The 19,551-nt window shown below is 34.8% G+C and overlaps 1 protein-coding gene across 4 annotated transcripts in view; it reads right to left on the minus strand.

Annotated features, from left to right (window-relative positions):
• Positions 1 to 19,551, minus strand: part of MED23 (mediator complex subunit 23) — a 42,631-nt gene that overhangs the window by 11,549 nt on the left and 11,531 nt on the right. For all 4 annotated transcript variants that reach the window (XM_032843501.1, XM_032843500.1, XM_032843499.1 and 1 more), the window contains 10 exons: positions 14,446 to 14,646; positions 12,482 to 12,625; positions 10,308 to 10,453; positions 9,089 to 9,334; positions 6,996 to 7,138; positions 5,730 to 5,904; positions 4,667 to 4,830; positions 1,925 to 2,049; positions 671 to 876; positions 404 to 584 (listed from right to left, as the gene is read on the minus strand). In XM_032843501.1, coding sequence (XP_032699392.1) covers positions 404 to 584; positions 671 to 876; positions 1,925 to 2,049; positions 4,667 to 4,830; positions 5,730 to 5,904; positions 6,996 to 7,138; positions 9,089 to 9,334; positions 10,308 to 10,453; positions 12,482 to 12,625; positions 14,446 to 14,646 — 1,731 coding nt within the window. The remainder of the gene's footprint in view (positions 1 to 403; positions 585 to 670; positions 877 to 1,924; positions 2,050 to 4,666; positions 4,831 to 5,729; positions 5,905 to 6,995; positions 7,139 to 9,088; positions 9,335 to 10,307; positions 10,454 to 12,481; positions 12,626 to 14,445; positions 14,647 to 19,551) is intronic.

Raw genomic sequence — 19,551 nt, forward strand, 5'->3', positions numbered from 1 at the left:
TGATTATTAGCACTCTGCAAAGAAATACAATGACTTTTTTTTTTTTTTTTTTTTTTACCACTTTCTGCCTCTAGTGGCAGCCTTTGGAAGTCAACTCAGGGGCTAATTGCTTGTACTTTTACAGTATCACAAGGCCAGACCATGACTGTCTTATTTATTTCTATACTTTCTATGCATAGAACACAGTAGAAATTTAATACATACTTGCTGAATGAATGAATAAAGACACTGGGAAATCTCTAGTTCCTTAGGGAAGTGATAGCAATGCTTGATAATAGTACAATTTCATTAAATCCTTAGAAGCAATATAGCTAGATTAGCGCAAGATCTGTCAGTAGCACACCTTGATCCAAAAGAGAATGAAGCAGCTTAGAAATTTATTCTTAAATAAGCGTATTCTTACCAGGCAGAGAATTAATCTGTCCAGTGTAACAATGTTATACTTCCATACCATGTCATTAAGAATTTCAATGCATTTGTTGAGTTGCTGACCCCCAGCTGATGTAGAGAACTCATATACTAAGAAATCTGCAAATGTTCTCACATGGGCTACCAGGGCCCTGGCTCCAATTCTTTCTAATACTCTAGAAAACAGAGTAAAAAATAAGTTATATTGCTATATGGTATAACGGTTTGTCACATGGAATGCTGATCTAGGTTTCTGGCTTACCTATAGCCAATTTGATTAATATGATCTGTTTCTAAGAGCATTTTCCAGAGAAGACAAAGAAAGAGAGGAGGAGAGCCTTGCATAGAGAAGTGGGTAATGATGTCATTTTCATTGGTCATTGACTTCCACTTCCTATATTCCTCCTCCACATTTTTTTTCAGATTAAAACGGCTTTCCTGAGGTACATTATTTTGCTTGAAGAATGCCTAAAAGGAAGATCAGAAGTTTACGTCAAGGGTTATACTAAAAAGAAGAGCACTCGCTATAGAGTCAAGAAACCAGTTCTAGGCTTGATTCTGATACTAATAAACTTTGTGTGACCTCAGGCAACTTAGTAATCAAAACCTGAATTTCTATAATGGGAAAATACACAGGCTTGAGGAGATTATCTCAAAGATTCCTTTCCTAGACTTCCTAAGCAGAAATTCCAAGCAAGCCTGAATTCAGAGCCTTCTCAATCACCTGTTGATCTTCTGTTCATCTTTGGAAAAAAAAAAAAAAAAGAAAGAAAGAAAGAAAGAAATGTATGTACATTTTCGTTACATATTTTGTTATCTCTATAAGGAAAATCCATTATTCTACCTCAGACCATCAGTATCAGTATCACCTGGCACCTGTAAGAAATGTAGACTTGGGCCCCATTCCAGACCTACTGAATTCTAAATTCAGCAGTCTATCTGAACAAGCCCTCTAGGTAATTCTGGTAAGTTTGAGAACTACTGCTCTAGCCCTATTGGTAGTTCTAAAAAGCAGATGCTCACTACGCTTAAACTTTTCTCTGAAAAGTAGAGGACAAATGAGGTTTTCCTTTCTCCATATCATAAAAGCCAAGTTAATAGTTTTTCTGTGTGATTAAAAAAAAAATTCAGTCAAGTGTAATAATGTGTATTCTGTGAGGCTCTGTTAAGCTGTATTTCTCCCTATTTCAGTTCTAAGAGAGAGACATTTTTTCAGGTAATGTGTTAATTCTCACAAGATTCTAAAACTGTTAACTAATAAGATAAAATGAAAATTTTATTTTTAGGAATATATCCAGTTCTGGAGTAGGACAAGGAACAACTCAAGAGACTCTGGAATAGCAAAGATTTTTAAAAAAGGAAATATAAGCTAATTTCCTTTGGAAATCACTAAAACAAACTCTCTAAAATAACACTAAGTGGGAAGAAATGAGTTAATGGGGAAGAATGATTTCATATATATTAAATGGAAAAAATGACTTTGTATACATTCAATATGTAATTAAGACCAAATTACCTGTAGTGGGCCTGGAAAACAGCTAAGAGTGTGTGATGCCCAATTATGAGGAGTAAAACTCATGATGGTCTGAAGTATGTCTTTACACCAAGTTCCCTGAATTGAATCAGAGCCTGTAAAAAAATCTAAACATAAACAAACAGATGTAATCCAGATATAAATGACCCACAATTTATAAGTGATATCATAAGGAAAGTAACAATTATGTACACCCATTGAATTGCATAGCAATACGCTCATTGCTTAACTAGTTATATTCAATTTAAACTTATGTTCTTAGTTTATAAATAATTTGAATGATTAATTAGTAAATATGAGCACAATTAATGAAAAGAAGACAAAAGATATTGCAATCTTTTTTTTTTTTTTTTTTTTAAGTAGGCTCCATACCCAGTGTGGAGCCTGACATGGGACTTGAACTCATGACCCTAAGATCAAGACCTGAGCTGAGACCAAGAGTTGGACACTTAACTGACTGGCCACCCAGGTGCCCTTGCAATTTTTTTTTTTTTTAAGGTTACAGAGCACCAGTGGTCTAACAGTGATACAGGCCCACCATGACTGCTCATGTAGTTCACTCTGACAACGAGGTATCACCACTTTCTTGAACCAAGGAAACAGAATTAAGAAAGTATCTTTTCTAGTGGTTGAAATAGCTAAAGACTTTAACTCTCTAAATCAAGAAGATTAATTTATGTAAAATAAGATAGTTCACACAAAGGTATTTGAGGTTGCTAAATTCAATAACTACTTCTTTAAAACAGCAGTTTTCAAAGTATGGTCTGCAGATTCTGTGGGTCCCCAATATATCCTTTCAAGGATTTGATGTGGTCAAAACTATTAAAGTAATAAGAAGATAGTACTAACCTTTTTACTGTGTTGATATGTGCACTGATGGAGCAAAGGGAATGGTAAGTAAAACTGCTGGCCCCCAGAACATTCAAACAGTGGCACCAGACTATACTAACAGCCACTGTAATCTTCACTACGCTCTCATGGGGGAGAGAGGCTGTAGAGGGGAAGTGCCAATTTTATTCAATAATATACCTGAAGTAGTGAAAGGAATGTATCTTAGCCCTTAAGTACATCTAATTTTATGTTATGATAACAATGGAAGTATGCATAAAGTGTCCCAGCTACCCTTCAAAATATGATGGGTATCTTAAGAAAAAATACTTCTAATTTTGTTTAAATATTCAGTTAAATCTCTTCTTGGCCTTTTGGCTAAGATCATGTGTGGAATATTGAGTTAAGTTAGCTCCTTTTTTTTATTGGAACTCCACTTTTATTTGAAAGAACATCTGACAGAAAACTACAGTTATTCGGATTTGGGCATTAAGCAGAAATTTTCTTGAAAATTAACAAAGGGAACTTGTTACTTCAAGGAAAACAAATGACCACATCTTTTGCCAATGATAAAATTTGACTTTTCCAGTGAAGAATCAAAATTTTGGAAAACCTGTATCCACTACTATAAGCCTTATAGTTTTCCAAAACTTAATGATTTTCCTAATGAAATTTGCAGCAATATTAACAAATGTGATTTTAAGATACTGAATAGTGAACTGCGCCTACATTTATAAGATCTACATAACACAGTGAACCAAAGCTTTCCAAAAACTAATTCATGAAGTTATAAAATATACATGAATTTTTTTTTTAAAGATTTTATTTATTTATTCGACAGACAGAGATTACAAGTAGGCAGAGAAGCAGGCAGAGAGAGGAAGGGAAGCAGGCTCCCTGCTGAGTGGACAGCCAGATGCAGGGCTCAATCCCAGGACCCTGGGATCATGACCCAAGCTGAAGGCAGAGGCCTTAACCCACTGAGCCACCCAGGCACCCCAAAATATACATGAATTTTAAAAATCCATTAGGTGTGCAAAAGAGACCACAGGATTATAATTAAGAGTCCACAAAGGTAACTGATAGAACTTTGGATTCTACGCTGCAACTAGTGTTTGAGAAACCATCACCTGTCCAATTTTGTGTGACATCAGAGAATTCACAATTATTGGAAAAGGCCATTAAAACACTCCTCCCCTAAAACCTCTTACTTGTGTGGGGCCATATTTTTTTTAGTTCTAAAATAACATATTACAGTAGATGATATGTAGAAGTAAATATGAGAATCCAGCAAAGCTTCTTTTACAACAGGTATTAAAGAGAGATGCAAAAAATGTGAAACAATGGTGCCTCTTCTCATTAAAGTTTTGTCTGGAGAATATATAGTTTATTTTTCACAAAAAAAATATGCCATTTATGTTAATATATAAGTTTATTATTTTTAAGTGAGTCAAAAATATTAAAAAAGCATCCACCTAATAATACAGTGTATATTACCTAAATTGAATTTAAATTAAAAAATTTTTCAAAAGCATCTATCTTAATATCTAATAAAGTAAATATTGATAGATAAAATCCATATAAATAGAAAATCTTTGGGAATTTCTTTTTTTATTTTTAAGAGTGTAAAGTGGTCCTGAGACCAAAAACCTCAAGAACCACTACCTAAAAATGATGTAAAATGGCTGAAAACTGAAGCTCAATTCAGTTAAAATAAGAGTACACAGAAGAAACTACATTAATGACTAAACTGGTGAAAGTATTAAAACAACCATTATTTTTTCCAAACAAATTAAACGGATCTTTTCAGTATGTTATCCCCTTAATAATCAGTAGGGACACTGCATGCTCTAATTCATCTGTTTTTGTCAGTGGTAACCACCATATTCACTGTACCTGTTACGTGAGTTGCTCTAGCTAAGGTCAATATCAAGGCTCGGTTCAGCTCCTCGGATTCTGCGGACAGCACTGTTTTGGGATCACTTAGGAAGCGTGTAAACTGTGGCTGGACCTCCGAGCTCCCTAATGCTGTTATAAGCCGAAGTGCAGTGCTCTCAACACTGAAAGGTGGGAAAACAAAAAGAAATGCAAAAGTTAAGTTACATATAAAGTTTCAGAATTATAGATTTAAATCTAATTCTAGATTGATTAAATGGAAAAACATGAAAACTACGAATTTCTGTTCTTTGATTAAAAAAACACCCTCCTCCTTCATGTGAGAATGAGCTTTGTTTAGTTTTAAAAACCTGAGGTGCCAAAAAAATAAAAAAAATTAAAAAACCGAGGTGCCAAATTTTATAGCAAAACCATCTAACACTACTCATTTGAAAAAGGTAGCTCATAGCTTATAGGATTACACAATTTCACCTGAATATACAGCATTTCAAAAATCACATTTTTCAATCTGAAATATATTTTCACTTAAAGCTAAATCAAAGTGACATGATAATTTAACCATAATCTGAAGTGTATTTAAATCCAATATATTTTTTTAATTTTTTAATTTTTTTTTTTTAAAATTTGACAGAGAGATCACAAGTAGGCAGAGAGGCAAGCAGAGAGAGAGGGGGAAGCGGGCTCCCCGCTGAGCAGAGAGACTGATGTGGGGCTCGAACCCGGGACCCTGAGATCATGACCTGAGCCAAAGGCAGTGGCTTAACCCACTGAGCCACCCAGGCGCCCCTAAATCCAATATTCTAAAGGAATAAACTAGAACATTTTGTCAAAGGCCCTGGAAGTACTCATTCTCAGGCCAAAGATCACCAGGCGAGGCCTGAATTACCTTAATAACTTCCTATTTAAAAAGCTGTCCTCTATTTCTTCTGTATTGGAAATAAAATACCCTAGAAGCAGAGGAGATTTATGACACATGAATACAAATACTATAAGGGATTAAGTTCCCCATGTCCAACACAGTTTCTAAGAAATCTTAGGGAAAGACCGTCATCCCAGAGCTCACCAGAGATGGAGCTGGTTCTGGTTGGTTTGTGCAACGGCGGCTAGAGTATGAAGATGGCTCAGGAGCTGCACCCTGTAATGCGGCTGGATGTGGTGCATCCGGTAGCTGAACATCTCAAGAAGTGTGTGTAAGATCCCCCAGGCATGGGACTTGAAAACAGTAGGCAAAAGTTGACCTCGAGGAACAAGACAATTTAAGGTACCAATTATAAAAGCTATGCGTTAAAAGACATTGAAGAAAAGTCATATGGAGTAAAATCTGTGTCAAGATTTGATCATAAACACACACATACACACTTTCCAAATTTTCTCCATTAATTTTTCCTTAATGGTAAGGAAAAAAAATCCATATCCTAATTAGAATACCAAGTTTGCTTTTTTTTTTTTTTGTTGGACTATGACAAATGGTACTCAAGCTCATCTGAAAAAATGAGACAACATATGAAAAAAAATTACCCTTCCTCACTTCTCAGTTGTTTTTTAAATTACTTTCATAACATTAATGTTCCCAATCTTCTGAAGCATGAGGATCATTTTTTAACATACAAATTGCACGACACCCACTCTTATTCTTTCCTCTCTCCCAAAAAAGCTGTATTCAACCCTCAATTATCTGGGAAGAAAAGTAATTATGGTTCAAATTAAAATTATACTGTATTACTAAAAAGTTGTAATTACCATGAATCAGAAAAACACTTCTATATTAGAAAGTATCTATTACTTAGAACTGCATAACAATTAACAGACACTATAAGCTATCTACTGAAATGCAGAAAACTCCTTTGCCAGTCAGATAGAGCCCCTGGGCCAAACCAGCAGAAGCAGCACACGGGACCACACATTCTTGCATGAGAATAGGGACCATGTCTGTCTAGCTCACTGTCTCCCAAGCACTTAACAAAATACCCCCTTTAAAACTTCATTTTATTTTCTTTTCAGTGTTCCAAAATTCATTGTATATGCACCACATCCAGGTATCCATGCAATACGTGAACAATACTCCTTTCTTATCATAACTTTAAAGTACAACTCACTCTCCTGACTCTCACACTCTTATCCCTCTTTTTTGCTTGGTTTTTCTCCATAAGACTTATCATCTGACATATTCCATACTTCGTTTATTTTTCTGTCTGTCTCCCTCATTAGCAGGTAATCTCTATGATGGCAATGACATCTGCACACTATTGTATCCCCAGGGCCTAAAAGAATCCCTGTTGAACTAATGAATGCGTTAATGGCTATAAACACCAGAAAAGTCCTGTCTTACTGATAAATCCTTTGATGCCCAAGGACTCTATTTCCATATACACCAATAAACGACTGTAAGTTTCCACCAGGGCTGGAGCCAAGGCCACACTGGATTTTGCATGAGCAAGTTTTATCACTCTGGTAGCAATGCTATGGATAAGGCTGAGGAAAAACAAAAGAAAAGAAAAAAATCCATATTTTTGAAATAGATAAGCAGTTACTCATAAGGAATCTGGTATATATCTAAACTTAAATACATGAAATGCATGAGTTCCATTTTAATCATTTAAGTTGTGCAGGACACTTGATAGTGATGCACTGAGACTAATTCTGGTTTCCATGGTGCTTTCAATGTGCATCAGGATCCCTTTGCTCATGCAAAAGCAAAATTTGGGTATGACTCATAAAAACATACTTGAATTAAAAAAAAAAAAGACTAAAACACACACAAACCAAAAACCCCAAAATCATTTAAACAAAAAGAGCATGTATAAATGGTTTTAGTCTGGTTTTCTTTTTCAAATATGTAACTAAAACTATTTGAGAAATTAAATGACTTTTATTACATAATTACTTAAAAAAATCACTGCTAAGATCCAAACTCAACTCTGTCACACAGCAGGTAAAGCACATGTATAATGCTATGAGAACGTTTACCATTAGAAAAAGAGTATGATTCTTCTAGAACCGATGTCCCACAAATGCATTCTCTTGTATCTACATAGTGTCTGAACTCTGAGCCAATACTTAAGAGCTAAAAGACCAGAAATAAAAATCTGGATTTCTAGGGCACCTGGGTGGCTCAGTGGGTTAAAACCTCTGCCTTCGGCTCAGGTCATGATCTCAGGGTCCTGGGATCGAGCCCCGCATTGGGCTCTCTGCTCGGCGGGGAGCCTGCTTCCTCCTCTCTCTCTGCCTGCCTCTCTGCCTACGTGTGATCTCTGACAAATAAATAAATAAAATCTTAAAAAAAAAAATCTGGATTTCTAGCCCTTCTCAAAAAATTTAGAAGATCAAGCTACACTAGTCTACATTCTTACATTATAGAAATGAGCTAAAATGGCAACACCACGAGGTAAGCCCTGCACGCTTCATTCAGCCTCCATTCCTTCTAGATACACATACTTGCATGTGCATGAATATCTGGCTCTCTTTCACTCAGCAGCATGTGGGACTCACCTACATTGTCAGCTTGGCTCCTAGGGGTACTTGGGTTTCTAGAATCACAACCAACAGAGCCATTTCTGTCTTTTTAGAAAACGATAACGTCAATTCTAAAATCATCCCTGTTTATAATCAATATAGCATAGGCATTACAATTTTCGTATCCCTGGACTCAGCAATTCTACTTCCAGCAAATTATTTAATAAAAACGTTTTATAGGTAGATGCAAAGACAGTCTTAAAGGTAGTTTAGACATCATTATAATACTAAAACCCTGCGAATAATTCATGTCCAACAATGTGGAACTGGCTAAATAACCATATATAGCCACACAAAAAAGACTTCTTCACAGAAATTAAAAACAGATGTTTTTAAAAAACACTAGAAAGAGTTGACAGATCCTTATGGGGAAATGATGGTTATGAAAGAGTACTGCAGGGCGCATTGAGTGGCTCATTTGATTAAGTGTCTGCCTTCTGCTCAGGTACTGATCTCAGGGTCCTGGAATCAAATCCTGCATCTGGCTTCCTGCTCAGTGGGGAGTCTGCTTCTCCCTCTCTCTCTGCCTCTCCTCCCATTGATATCACTCTCTCTCAAATAAATAAAATCTTTTAAAGAAAAAAATATCGCAGTAAGAATCCATTTTGTTAAAAGAAAAATCTCAACCCATAAACGCATATATTTATACATAGGGAAAAAAAAGCCTCAGAACATACACCAAAAAATTTTATAATGCTTGTTTCTCATGAAGAGATTATGGTAATATTTTCTTGAGGTTTATTTGTATACTTTAGAATTCCTATAATAAATATTATTTTTGTAATAAAATAAATCTAATCATTTTTTAAAAAGTATATTTGACCATAAAACACACACACAATCATGAAATAAAACCTATATGACACTGGTATCAATTCCCTGATACAGGACCAAATAAAAAGAACATACCTCATTTTGGCATGAACTGTCAGTGAATCCAGGAGGTTCATGGGTAGGGGAGTAATAGATGCTGAAGCCAAGCAGCTTGTTCCAGGAAGAGGTACTCTCATAATTCCATTTCCATAAATAGTTTCTACCAGAGCTCCCATGGGTAATGTAAAACATTCTGAATTTGTAGAGTATGCATTACACAGCAAGGCAATCTTATAGTCATTCATTTGTAAACTTTTATTTCTAAGACTCTGCTGTAGGAACCTAAAAGTTCAAGTACCATTAAACAGTAAAAAATGCAAATAATTTCCAGAAAGTTAAGTCTGTGCTTTAAAAAACATTCAATTTCATGAAATGATTTACTAATACTATCTTTATTCCTACAGGTATTATAGTTTCTGCCCCAAATGCAGAGTGGAAACACAGAAAAGTTTGAGTAGCATTTCAAAAAGAACTTAAGTAATCACAAGTTATCAATTAATGGATATTTGCTAAGTATTACTATATACATGGAAGATTCAGATAATGAAGAAATAACTCAAGAGTTCATGAACTTGATTTCTATTTATTATCTATTTGGTTAAGCACAACAATGTGGCATCATTATAGATGTCACTGTGAAAAGATATTAAGCAATATCTCATAAAGGGAAAGCCAAATGAAATGTGAAGTCTGCATACCCTACAGTTTCCTATGAAGAGATTTGGCAGTCCCTGTCAGAAGTTCTAGGTGGGAAGTTCAGGTGTTCCTAACACTGCTGACTGTCTAAAACCAAGTCTATCTAACAAGGGAATCTTCTCTGCGTAATCACAACTCTGGAAATGGTGTAAGGGAGCACACCAGCCAGAGCAGCTCAAATAATCCCTGCTGCCCAGGGAGTGAAGACATCTGTCAGATCATTCTCAGATCCTGAGTACTTAAGAAATTTTGAAACACTTTCACATGCTTTTGGAAAGTAAGAACTTTAATTAAGGTAAAACATGTAAAAGCAAAAATTAGACCTGGAAATTAAATATATATATATATGTCTGCATACATATAAAAATTTTTGAGTTGTTTTCTGATATAGGTATTGGTCAATTTTTCTTGGTAGGCCATTGCCCATTAAATATTCACCTTTATCCCCAGTCCGTGTGGGGAGATTTCCATACTTGATACAAATACTGAGACCAAGATTAGCCTAGAATATACTACTTATTAATTAAAAAAATTAACTGTTAAGCTACAAATTACTTACTCATGGTGAAGCTTTAGGGAATGAGGTATTGGAATCTGTAGCTTAGAGTTGTCATTTTGGGCTTTTCTATTGAGATGAATCCAAATGCAAGTCATTGCAAAGGCATGAGTTGACTGGGGTTTGTTAATATCAGGAACTGGGATATACTGGAAAATAACAATAGGCATATGATATGAAAGAGAAGAATTAACTAATTATATGTATTCTAATAATCCATTATCGATATATCTCTTTTTAAAATATCCTTTATTAATTTAACTTTAATTGTTCTTTGACTATTCAATACTACAAATCAAAAGATCTAACAGCTATAAAATAATGAAAATGTAATTACAGGATTGTTTTTTCTTGCCAAGAAATTAACAGAAATTCAAAGATGCTTAGCTGAATTTTCCTACTGTCATGAGGCATTCATAATCATTTAAAAATTATATTCTTTAAAAAACAAATACATCATAAAATTTTACTGAATGTGATGAATATACTGAAAACACAGAATTTCTAAAAGTCGCATATATGCTTTTCAGGAACATCTAACAATTAAGAAATACACAATCTAAATAAGTACGATAATATACACTATCACACATATACATATATTGTATACTGATGGGGGAAAGGACATGGATGTCTGCAATTTGCTTTAAAATTATCTAGTGTTGGGGCACCTGGGTGGCTCAGTGGGTTAAGCCTCTGCCTTCGGCTCAGGTAATGATCTCAGGGTCCTGGGATCGAGCCCCACATTGGGCTCTCTGCTCAGCGGGGAGCCTGCTTCCCCTGCTCTCTCTCTGCCTGCCTCTCTGCCTACTTGTGATCTCTGTCTGTCGAATAAATAAATAAAATCTTAAAAAAAAATTGTCTAGTGTTAACAAAAATGATGAGTGGAAAGATGAAGCAAGGATACTTCTTAAAACTACAATGAGATATCCCCTCACATCTATCAGAATGGCTAAACTCAAAACACAAGAAACAAGTGTCAGCAAGGATGCAGAGAAAGAGGAAAGCTCTTGCACTACTGGTGGGAATGCAATCTGATGCAGCCACTACGGAAAACAGAATGGACGTTCTTCAGAAAGTTAAAAATAGAACTACCCTACAATACAGTAATTGAACGCACTACTGGGTATTAAAATACAAAAGCACAAATTCAAAAGAATACATGCATCCTATGTTTATTGCAGCATTATCTACAACAGCCAAATTATGGAAACAGCTCAAGTGTCCACTGAGAGAGGGAATGAAGAAGATACAGCGTGTATGTATGTGTGTGTGTGTATACATAAAATGGAAAATTATTCAGTCATAAAAACTAATGAAATCTTGCCATTTACAACAACATGGATACAGCGTCAGTTAGAGAAGGACAAATACCATAGGATTTCACTCCTATGTGGAATTTAAGAAACAAAACAACTGAGCAAAGAAATAAAAAAGAGAGAGAGAGAAACAAACCAAGAAATACTCTTAACTATAGAGAATAAACATGGTTACCAGAGGGGAGGTAGATAGGGGGATGGGTGAACTAGGTAATGGGGATTAAAGGGTACACTTATCATCATGAGCACAGAGTAATGTATAGAATTGTTGAATCATTCTCTTACACACCTGAAACTAACAAAAAACTTAAAAAATATTTCTTGGTAATGAGTACATAGCAGTTTATTTTTCTATTCACTCTACCTCTTAGTGCATTTAAAAATTTCCATAACAAAATGTATTTTAAAAACTGGCAATCATCAAAATATACCATAGATTACTCAAATACTCATATAATAAAATAGGTGGAACATACTCAATTGGCAAACAAACAAAAAAGATATCAATACTGATGTCAGTTGATCTCAGTTGATGTCAGTAATGTATACAGATTAAAACAGCTTAATGCTCAAAACTGTAAACCTATTTAGAATGTAGAGAAAGAGCTTGCTATACAAGATATTCAACTGTAATTTAAAATAAACTTCAGAAATAATCTAGTTCAATTTCTTCACTTTACATATGAGTAAACTAATGTTAAGAGGGATTGATGTCCACCCCAATTATGGTTAGTCACAGAATTGCGAAAGAACTCAGGTTTTCAGCTTCCAAATCCAGTGATCTTTTCACAAAATCACACTACATATAAATTAGACATAAACCAATCATCATACTGTTAACTATTTTATAAAACTTACTTCTTTTTCTGGGTATAGAAGGTCAAAGAGCTTCATGACAGGGAGAAAATCAGCTAGCGCATTTTTCTGAATACTTCCAGAAATGAATTGCAGGAGAACCCACATTAGATGATCTCTGCCTTTAATCAGTCCTCGCCCTGCTAACTGTAAAAGATGTTTAAATACACATCTATCCAGCTGGTTAAAGAGACGGATGTAGTAAAACTTTAAAGAAAAACAAAACAAAACAAAAAACCAGGAGAAACCCTGGTGTCCAAAAGTTAGCATCTAGCTTTGGCATTTACAAAGTATTTAGCCTCAACTCAAGACACACCAAGCAAAGCCTTTTAAATTATTTTTATATTCTATATATGTTTCCTCCCTGACTCCCAAAACAGCTGTGCATACCAAAAGTTAAATGTTTTAGAAACAGGATTAGGACTAGATTGACCATGTATCCAAGAGAATCAAGTTTAATATGAGATAATTACTTAAAATAGCTCATCAAACACAAGCAATACCTCATGATACCAAAAGGTTTTGTTTTTTTTTTTAAATTTAAAATCTTTGGGGCACCTAGGTGGCTCAGTGGGTTAAAGCCTCTGCTTTCGGCTTGGGTCATGAACCCAGGGTCCTGGGATAGAGCCCCACATCATGCTCTCTGCTCAGCGGGGAGCCTGCTTCCCCCTCTCTCTCTCTGCCTGCCTCTCTGCCTACTTGTGATCTCTGTCAAATAAATAAATAAAATCTTTAAAAAATTTTTAAAATCTTCAAGAAGTTATCAAAAACGATTCCTGGTTTCCGGCAGATTGTAACAGAAATAAAATGTCATGGGAGTGGCAGTGGGGGTAACTAACTGGTGGCTTGAAGGATTTTAACAATGCTTACAAAAAAGTTTCCCCCAAATAATCCATGTTGTAGAGATGTTACAGGTATAACAACATTTATTTCCATTCACCGTGTTTAAAATCTTACAATAAAACCAACTTTTCCACAAATACATTCTTCTACTTGTAGTCTTTATTTTGGATTCATTGTCCCACTTTTTCACTCACTGCCAGAGTAGAAACAACCAAATGATCCTAGACTCCTGTACTCCCTCTGTTACCTATCCATGGCCAAGTCCTATTCTCAGCATACCTGTATCAGCATATCTGGTCTTGGACTCCTCCTCTCTGTTCTGGTTTGGGCCATCAGCATCTCCCACTCATATCACTGCAAAGGCTCCCTTAACAATTTCCTTGTCTCTGATTTTGTCCTCCTCCATCTCTTTATGTCACCCTCTACCTACATGTGGCAATTAGCAGTAATTCTTCCCACTTGTGTATGATGATGTCATTCCCCTCCTCATTTGCCTTCCAAAAAGGATCTAAACACCTTTAGAACAAATATGTGGCCATATAAAGTTTTCCATGTCTGGTCTTGTCTTCTCGCCTTCCTGATCTCACCAACACTTTCCTGTTTATATTTTTCTTTCTAGTTCTCACACACATTAATCTTTTTCCAAATGGTCATCTTATTGCAATGGAAACACTTTCTTATCTTTTCCTCTTGGCAAATTTCTACTTGTCCTTAAGTGCTAGCTTTAAGATCTCTGATAAAGTCATACCTGACGTCTGGAATAGGGACTATTCTTCATACCTACTGCAGGAAAACATGCTTCCGTTATGTGAACTATTAATTTATAATCAAATTGTTTACTCTTATATTTTCCCAATAGTAAGCTGCTCCTTGAGGGTAGCATGGAGCCTTTTCATTTTGTATTCCCTGATCCTTGCACTATGAATATGTGGAATAAATGACTGAAACCAGTATTTATAGTGACAAGAAAGTGAAAAGTTTAGAAACCACAAAAGCACTGCACAAAATGGAAATTAGGGCTCAGAACTTCTATTGTTGCTGAAATCACCAGGCAATGTCCGTTATCAGTCTAAAACATACTCATCAACAGGTGAAGTGACTCTGATGAAAGATTTAGCACTTACCTTCTGATGAAGAGAAAGGACCATATGTGGAAAACTTGCAAATTGGAAAAGCACAAAGAAAATGAGCTGACTTGAGAGATGCTGCCACAGGAGTTGGCTTGTGCCGCCATCATCAAACTTCTCCTCGGTCTCGGACCGCTCCATGGCATAAACCACCAGATCCACCAACTGGTCCTCCAGCACAGGGCAGCGCTGCTTGTGCTGTAGGGCAGAGATTAGATACAGTATTCCAAAAGCCTCCCGGTTAGTTTTAGAAGTTACTGGTTAATGGACATTAATTGTAACAAGAGGCTGAGAAGCATGGAATGAAGTTGAACTTAAGTTGAGTTAAGGTTAGATTTAGTCTATTAAAGCTGCATCATGTTACATTATCATAGAGGATGAGTTCCATAAAAATAATTACTTTCCGGATCTCATAGAAAACAGACTCCTTATTAACTTTTGACTTTCACTCACATGTCATTGTTTCAATTTGACAAGGGGCACTACACAATAGAACATTTTGTTATTTATCCTTTGAAAAAAGATAATTTACAAAGCATATGAAATGACGATAGCAGTATTAATTTTGCATTCTAACTCAAAATATAAAAAACCCGAATCTCCAGAATCGAATATTGTGATGAGAGCAAACAGAGAATCTACGTATTTTAAAGCAACCACCACAAGTTTATACTAACTTTACATATAGAGATGTATCTAAATAGCTACAATTACTCAGTATCTGTTTTTCAATGTGTGTTACTGATCCTGATACTGAAATGGAAACTTCCTCTACAAAAAAACTGATCTCAAAGTTAATCTCTGCTCTTCCTTCTTAGAAGCCAAACATAATGCAGCTTTAATTTTAAATTAGACTATTTTAAAATCTAAAACAAGAAAAAGAATTGAATTTAAACACTAAAAATGAAAATGCAACTTCCCTTTCTAGAGGCAAAAAGATTTATGCTTTTAAAAGTGATTTAAAAAAATATACTTTTACCAAAAGAAATATGTTAAGCCATATTTTAAGCCATTTTCATATTTCTTTTATAAAATATGTTATATGACTTAATGGCCAGGCAGTTGGAAGCCTTTCTAGTGAATGCAATTACTAATACAGATGCTTTCTCTCTAAACTTTAGACATAATTATTAGTCTTTTGCCATGAAAAAGGGATATGATTTCTTCAAATTTAGGGAAAAAATGCAAAATGGGGACGGATTTGGAAAAAAAAAAACAAAACATAATGAGTAGCATCCCCTCTTTTGCATGCTCTTTGCCAGCTCCAAACTTGTAAAGCTCCAATATAGCTGCACTTTCTTAAAGCATGCAAATAAAACAAACATCTATCCAAAACAGTAAGCATCAATGGTTGTTTCATAGTTTTTCCAAAAACACAATGCCATGATCACAGTTCAACCACATTACAGGTTTACAAATAGCAATATTAACACCACCAGTTGAGACTACAGTACTTTCCCTCCAAATGTAATTATCATTATGAAGCAGAGCAAAGTGCAACAGACAACACTACAAACTATTTCTTAAATCAGCATGCAAAACTACTGTGTACAGGGCTTGAAATTCACTAGTTCTGCCAACCACCAACAACCTAAGAAATGTGTCAGACAACACAAATTTAGAGTGAAATCATTCAAAGTATACAAGAGTCAGAAAAATTTGTGAAAAGAAGTAAAGCCAGGATTTCCAGTAGGAATTTTTCATTAGTGATGGGAATTTGCCTCTATTTTGGAAACTAACCAATTTGTCATCTATTCCTCCATCCACAATGGTCTTCCGTTAGTCTACTTCAGGAAAAAAGAACAAACTAAATAAAATTGGTTTTTAGCACCTGAGTTGTTTTGGAATTTTTCTTTTTAGTATTAGTTATTTATTTAAAAAAACTAAATGTTTACCTACATATCTTTAACCGTGTTGTAATAGTCATACAGTTAATGATTTAAAGAGGAAAACCAAAAATATTACGATTTTGACAAAGTAAGAACTGGGAAATTTACAGTTAAAGCTGATGATCTTTCAATACATACCACGACTTAAATTACCTCTAAATTTTCTGTTAAGAATTACATGAGTCCGGAATCTCTATGGCATCCAATGCCCTGGTGTCTGAGTGTGGCAGAACATCTATCAGGATTAACTCTATGTTTCCCAGGTGTTTTGGTTAAAGCTAAGGATATTTCTCAAACTGAGTTTTGGGATAGCTTAGTTCCTTTGTTTATTCACCAATTTTATTAGTACCAAAAATAAAAATAAAAAAAAGAAAAAACCCCGCTGAAATATAAAATGATCTGTGTTAACTACTTGAGGATAAGTTTAGCTTTAGTTTACTTCACTAAAAAATAAGTACATTAAAATTAATATTCTCCACCATGTAGATTATTTTACAAAGTGGAACAAATGAAAATTTGTAAAGCAGTTTAATAATCTAATGAAGATTAAGTATCAATCACTAGGCTATGGTAATTTGGTAGGCCACTGGATGCTTTGTCTATGGCTATTTACCATGTGCTTTCTGAAGCTTTTGTAAATTTAAGTCTTCAAGGCAACAGGCATGTAAGTGAAACTAGCTAGTTTTCATCATATCTATATGCAAATTTAGTTAAAACCTGTTTAAACAATAAGAATCCAAGTTCAATATTTTAACAATTTAATTTCTGCATAATAGCTCAAACTGCATTGGAAACTTATTTTTTAGCTTTGGTAAAAGCTGAAAATGAGGCACAAGGCATTAACTGAGACACTAGCATTAACCTCTACTCATGACCCTGATTCTTTCACCAATATTCCAAACAACAAATGGTAATGCTTTTCAGTCTAAATAACCATATCCTATATTAAGTGGCCCTGACAATTTTAATAGTTCTGGTACTGCTTTTGTGGTAAAACTTTAACATATTTTAGTTAGGTGGGCTTAAGTTAATTTCAAATCACTATTTCAGTGCTAGAAATCAATTTTAGAGCAACACCTATTCAGGACAAGTTGGGAAGAGAAATCCCTTTGTATGCCATTTATCATATTCTCTGCCAATTAGAATTGGAACCCTATGCCAGTTAATACCACTTTCAATGGTGCCTTACAAAAATAACTGAGTGATTAGTCTAGTACTTTACTGTCTCAGGGTAGCCAGAGTTTACACACTACCACAGAAGAGCTTGAGGAGCATATCTGTTTTGTAATGTTCTTATTTGGCAGAAAGAACACAAAGTTGTGTAAAGACACAAAACAGGATTCTTCCACTGTGAACACTCCACCTTGATGGTCACAGAACTGGGCTATTTATGACTTTATGAATGTGACCGACTTTAGGTTAAAATATAGCCCAATTCCTACTGGAAAATGCAATATGGACAGCTCTTAAAAGGTTTCAAGCTTTAAGTAAATTATTGCATTGCTAGAGAAAGGACAAGAAAGTATAGTGCAGGATATAGTTCTGTAATGATAAAAGATGTGATAAGATAACTTGTTTATTTTTAATCATATATTTATACTTTGTATTCTCATTTTCTACTCTACTTTCTAGGTGGTAAAAATAATATATCAAGTCAATTCAGCATATATCTTTCATCTACAAGTCCATTCACTACAGAGTTTTCTACCAAAACAATTACTGATGAATTGTGAGCTTTTGACAATGTTTACAGTGGGACCAATACTTATAATGTTCTGTCAGCATTTCCATTATAAACTTTATTTTTTATGGATTTATGTCTTAGTCATAAACTTTTTTTAGGTTGAAACTTGTTACTAAAATAATCAAATCAGAAATACTCTTCTATGAATTGTTTTGTCAATTTCTACTTTAAGAAGAGCTGCATCCCAAGTGAAAAAAGCTAATGATAACTAAGGATATCTGGGGGAAGGTACTCGCAGCTTGAATGACCACGGGTACATTTATCCACCAAACTGTAAGAAAAATTGAGTCAAGTATGACTTAAAGTTCATTGCAAAAATTAGTTTTAAGACATAGCATGAAGCATTCTTTCAAAGTTGACTAAATACTTACCTCTAACTCAAGTGAAAGTTGATCAGAATTAATGACTTGGTATTTAAGATGTTAAATTGACAGGTTATATGAAGGAACTGTCAGATACTGTAGTGTGAAGCAGTTTCAGTTTCACATGTACATAGGCTTGTCCAAACAAGGAAACTTGGTAAATTTGTCAGAAGAAAAAACTTAAAATAATAAAAGAGATACTGCTACTAGGGTGAGGTTTGGCATGCAAAGTTTCAACACTGAGCAAGTTTTATGGCCAAGCTATATGTCCTTAAAAATAGGGCTTTATAAATGGAAGCACTGGCACAACCTTCACTATAGTATTGCAAACAGTAACGCTATTTTATATAACCTAGACAAGAACGTCTTTTTAAAAGCAAAAAGCTGGTCTATTTTAATATGTTGGGCTCAAAAATTTTTAACAAAAATAATTGGAACCACTATTTTGTTTAAAATCTCAAAGGTGAAAAGTCCTGGAACAGACTTGGGACCGTATAAGAGTTTGGTTTATAAAGTTTGGCCACAGTGTTTTTCTCCCACTACAGGTGAGCTTCAATTGCAAGGAGCCCACTCTAGGAGGAGGACACTTCTGGCAAAGACTGACAAAGAAGGGTGTTTGTCAAGCAGGTGTGGGGTCACCTAAGAGTGTGACATTTCTTAGTCAATCCCCATGTTTCCAAAAAAACCTTCCCTGTATAAAGTTTACCACTCCAACTTTTTAAAATAACATATCTCTATTAAAGTTTTTCCTCTTTGTTTTGTTTTTAATTTGTTTTTGTTTTAAGGCAAAGCAACATAAGTACTTTTATAGATGTTATTTATTTATGTTTTAATAATCTGGAAAGATAAAGGCCACCATCCATCTTTCCATCTCTGAAAATTCCACAAGGCGAGCTTTGGCCCTAAAGTATTTAAAAAAAAAAAAAAAAGTAAAATGGAGTGGGAAGGAAAAACAACCCATCAAAAAGCGACAGGCGTTATTGTGTGCCAGGTGTTGTCTCTTTGTTAAAAAAAAAAAAAAGAAAAAAGAAAAAAGAAAAAAGAAAAAAAAAGAATATAAAAAAACAAACACCAAAAACCAAAACCAAAAACAATCCACCAAAAACAA

Source organism: Lontra canadensis, unplaced genomic scaffold (genome assembly GCF_010015895.1).
Source record: "Lontra canadensis isolate GAN:19392208 unplaced genomic scaffold, GSC_riverotter_1.0 scaffold141, whole genome shotgun sequence".
Classification (NCBI taxonomy): Eukaryota; Metazoa; Chordata; class Mammalia; order Carnivora; family Mustelidae; genus Lontra; species Lontra canadensis.